General features: G+C 39.9%; 1 protein-coding gene across 1 annotated transcript in view; it reads left to right on the top strand.

Annotated features, from left to right (window-relative positions):
* The window catches only part of LOC102263924 (carcinoembryonic antigen-related cell adhesion molecule 21), a 14,572-nt gene extending 11,443 nt beyond the window's left edge, over positions 1-3,129 (top strand). Inside the window, exon 3 of the mRNA XM_005868756.2 lies at positions 2,767-3,129. Coding sequence (XP_005868818.1) covers positions 2,767-3,053 — 287 coding nt within the window. The 3' untranslated portion in view covers positions 3,054-3,129. The remainder of the gene's footprint in view (positions 1-2,766) is intronic.
* Positions 3,130-3,387: the final 258 nt, after the last annotated feature.

The following is a 3,387-nucleotide window of genomic DNA, read 5'->3' as shown; positions in this document are numbered from 1 at the left end:
TTACTCTTATGAGGACTTAAGCGGCTGAGAGTGGAGAGGTCCAACTCTGATGCCTTTGGAGGAAACAAAGGTACCACACAGAGCAGTGATTTCTTTGCTACCTGAACAGCAGAGTTACCCACACTCAACATCACTACCAACAACTTCAACCCCAAGAGTTTTGATTTGTGTTTTCCTGGTGATAGTGATGTTGAGCGTCTTTTCCTGGGCTTATTGGCCAGTTGTATATCTTCTCTGGAGAAATGTCTATTCAAGTGTTTTGCCCATTTTTCAACCCTGGTTATTTGGTTTTGTTGTTGTTGAGTTGTAGGAGATCTTTTTTTTTTTTGTAGGAGATCTTTATATATTCTGGACATTAACCCCTCATCCTATACAGATAGTCCTTGGGTTACGCCAGACTCGACGAATGTCATTCATGGTTACATCACCATCTCATAAAAATTTTTATATATTTATTTATATATTTAAAAAGTTCCGTCATTTCAACGTATGTACATATATGCTTTATGTTTATTATTATTTATTTAGCACAGGTAAAGATCAGGAATTGCTATCTTTCTTTTAAATTTTTTTTTACTGTTTTACTTCATTACTGTGTATGTGGATCAGGAATTGTTATCTTTCTTTTAAATTTTTTTTTACTGTTTTACTTCATTACTGCTGTGTATGTGCTCCATGTGAGTGACGTAGGTGCTTATGTAGGTGGGTTCCGACTTACGGCGAAAATCACGTTACGTCACGCTGTAGGAATGCATCTCCGATGTAACCCGAGGACCTACTGTATATGATTTGCAAAGTATTTTCTCCCATTCCATAGGCCATTTTTCACTCTGTTGATTGTGTCCTTTGATGAACAGTTTTTCATTTTTATAAAGTCCAGTTTATTAGGTTATTTTTTTGCATGTGTTCTTAGTGTCATATTCAAGAAATCATTGCCAAATCCAATGTGATCAAGCTTCCCCCTATATTTTCTTCTGGGTTTTATAGTTTTAGGTCCCACCTTTAGAATTAAATCCGTTTTGAATTAATTCTTGTTTACAGTGTAAGACAATGGTCCACTTCATTCATTTGCATGTGGATAAAGTTGTTCACCACCATTTGTTGAAAAGACTGTCCTTTTCCCATTGAATGGCCTTGGTTCCTTTATTGAAACCATTTGATCACATAATAGAGGTTTTATTTCTGGGTCTCCATTGTATTATTACATGGACTATATGTCTGACTTTATGCCAGTGACACACTATTTTGGTTACTATATCTCTTTAGTAGGTTTTGAAATCAGGAAGTATGAGACTTCCAATTTTATCCTTCTTTTAAAAGAAAGATTGTTGCAACCATTTGGGGACCCTTAAATTCTATATGAATTCTAGGAAGGATTTTTCTATTTCTGCCAAAAAAAAAAAAGTCATTGGGATTTTGACTGGGATTACATCTAATATGTAGGTAGTTGTGGGGGAGGGGTCTTCCAATTCATGAACATGGATGTCTTTCCATTTATTTGTTTCCTCTCAAATATGTTTGGTAGTTTTCCATGTATACAGTACATCTCCCATGTATTGGTTAAGTTTATTCCTAAGTATTCTATTATTTCTGATGCTATTGTAAATGGAACTGTTTTCTTGATTTCATTTTGGGATTGTTCATTGTTGTTGTAAAGAAATAGAAATGATGCTGAATGTTGATTTTTGTCTTCCGCAACTTCACTGAATTCATTTGTTCTAACAGGTCTTTTTTCCCCCTATATGTGGAATATTTAGGGTTTTCTACATCTAAAATTATGTCATCTGTTAAAAGACATAATTTTTCTTCTTCCTTTCCAATTTGTATGCCTTTTATTCCATCTTCTTGTCTGATTGCTCCAGCCAAACTTCCAGTACTGTAGTGAGCAGGAATGGTGAAAGCAGTATCTTTGTCTTGTTCATGACCTTAGTAATGTTTTCCGAGTTTCTCCACAGAGAGTTGTGTGGCTGTGAGCTTTCATGTGTGGCCTTTAGCATATCAAATAATTTTCTTCTATTCCTACAGTCTCTGCCTTTTGTTAAAACCTCTTCTCTCTAGAGATGTCCTTCATGGCAATATCCAATCACAGACCAGGAAGTAAAGTCCTGTTCAGATTGAGAAATAAATCCTTTAGATGGAACCTCTCCAGGTCCAAGGTCATGAAAACTGGGTTGGGCTGTTTTTATTGCCTAATAAATTATTTAACAAGAGGTAAATGCCTTTCCACTTTCTGTAAAGTTTCCCTGACCCCAGAAATGGACAGAGGTGGTAAACCTCCCTTCCCCAACATGCATGAAGTTTACATGAGGAGCAGGGGCTGATCTCCTTTGAAATCAAAGAAAGTTCTAGAAAAGGATCAAAATGTTTGTAAAAATAAATTCCACAGGAGAATAAGGTTGCAGGACACATGGGCTGAGGTTGCAGGACACAGCCTGACCCTGCATGCTGACTGGCTCCTGCTTGCCCTACTCAGAAAAAATTCCACCTGAGAATGAGGTTGTAGGAGACATGAGCTGAAAAGGTGTTCCTGGTGTTGATATAAAGATGTCCATGGGGACAGGTCAGGCATCATCCTGGGGTGATCTGGGGTCAGAGAAGAGGTGCAGCCCCCTCTTACACATTGTCACCTGAACAAAATACTCATCCTGCAGAGGTTGGGGCCATCTTCTGGTGACCTTTATAGAGATCACTGTGGCCCTGTGAGTAGCTGAGGTCTCTGAGGAAGGAGTACACTCTAAGTCAGTCACCTTTTCTGTTTCTCCACAGAGCCAGTGGGGAAGCCCTCCATCCGAGCCAGCAATGCCACAGTCACAGAGCACAAGGACGCCGTGGTCCTGACCTGCCTCACAAATGACATGGGGATCTCCATCCGGTGGCTCTTCAAGAACCAGAGTCTCCTGCTCACGGGCAGGATGAAGCTGTCCCGGGACGACAGCGTCCTCACCATAGACCCCGTCAGGAGGGAGGACGCTGGGGGTTATCAGTGTGAGGTCTTCAACCCCATCAGTTCCAGCAAAAGTGAGCCCCTCAGGCTGGATGTGTATTATGGGTAACCCTCCTCCCCTCCTCTATGCTATTAAATTCTGAATAATTTTTTTCTTTTTAAAAAATATATTTTTATTGATTCCAGAGAGGAAGGGAGAGGGATAGAGAGATAGAAACATCAACGATGAGAGAGAATCACTGATCGGCTGCCTCCTGCACACCCCACACTGGGGATTGAGCCCCCAACCTGGGCATGTGTCCTGACTGGGAATTGAACTGTGATCTCCTGGTTCATAGGTTGGTGCTCAACTACTGATAAATTTTTTCTTATCTGAAAATTATGGCCATGATGCACTTTCTAAATAGGTTCCTTGTGAATAGTCAATGACAAAGGTGGAAAGT

The sequence above is a fragment of the Myotis brandtii genome, unplaced genomic scaffold, assembly GCF_000412655.1.
Source record: "Myotis brandtii unplaced genomic scaffold, ASM41265v1 scaffold277, whole genome shotgun sequence".
Classification (NCBI taxonomy): Eukaryota; Metazoa; Chordata; class Mammalia; order Chiroptera; family Vespertilionidae; genus Myotis; species Myotis brandtii.
The sequence above is the reverse complement of the archived record's forward strand: the minus strand, read 5'-3'. Positions and strand labels throughout refer to the sequence as shown.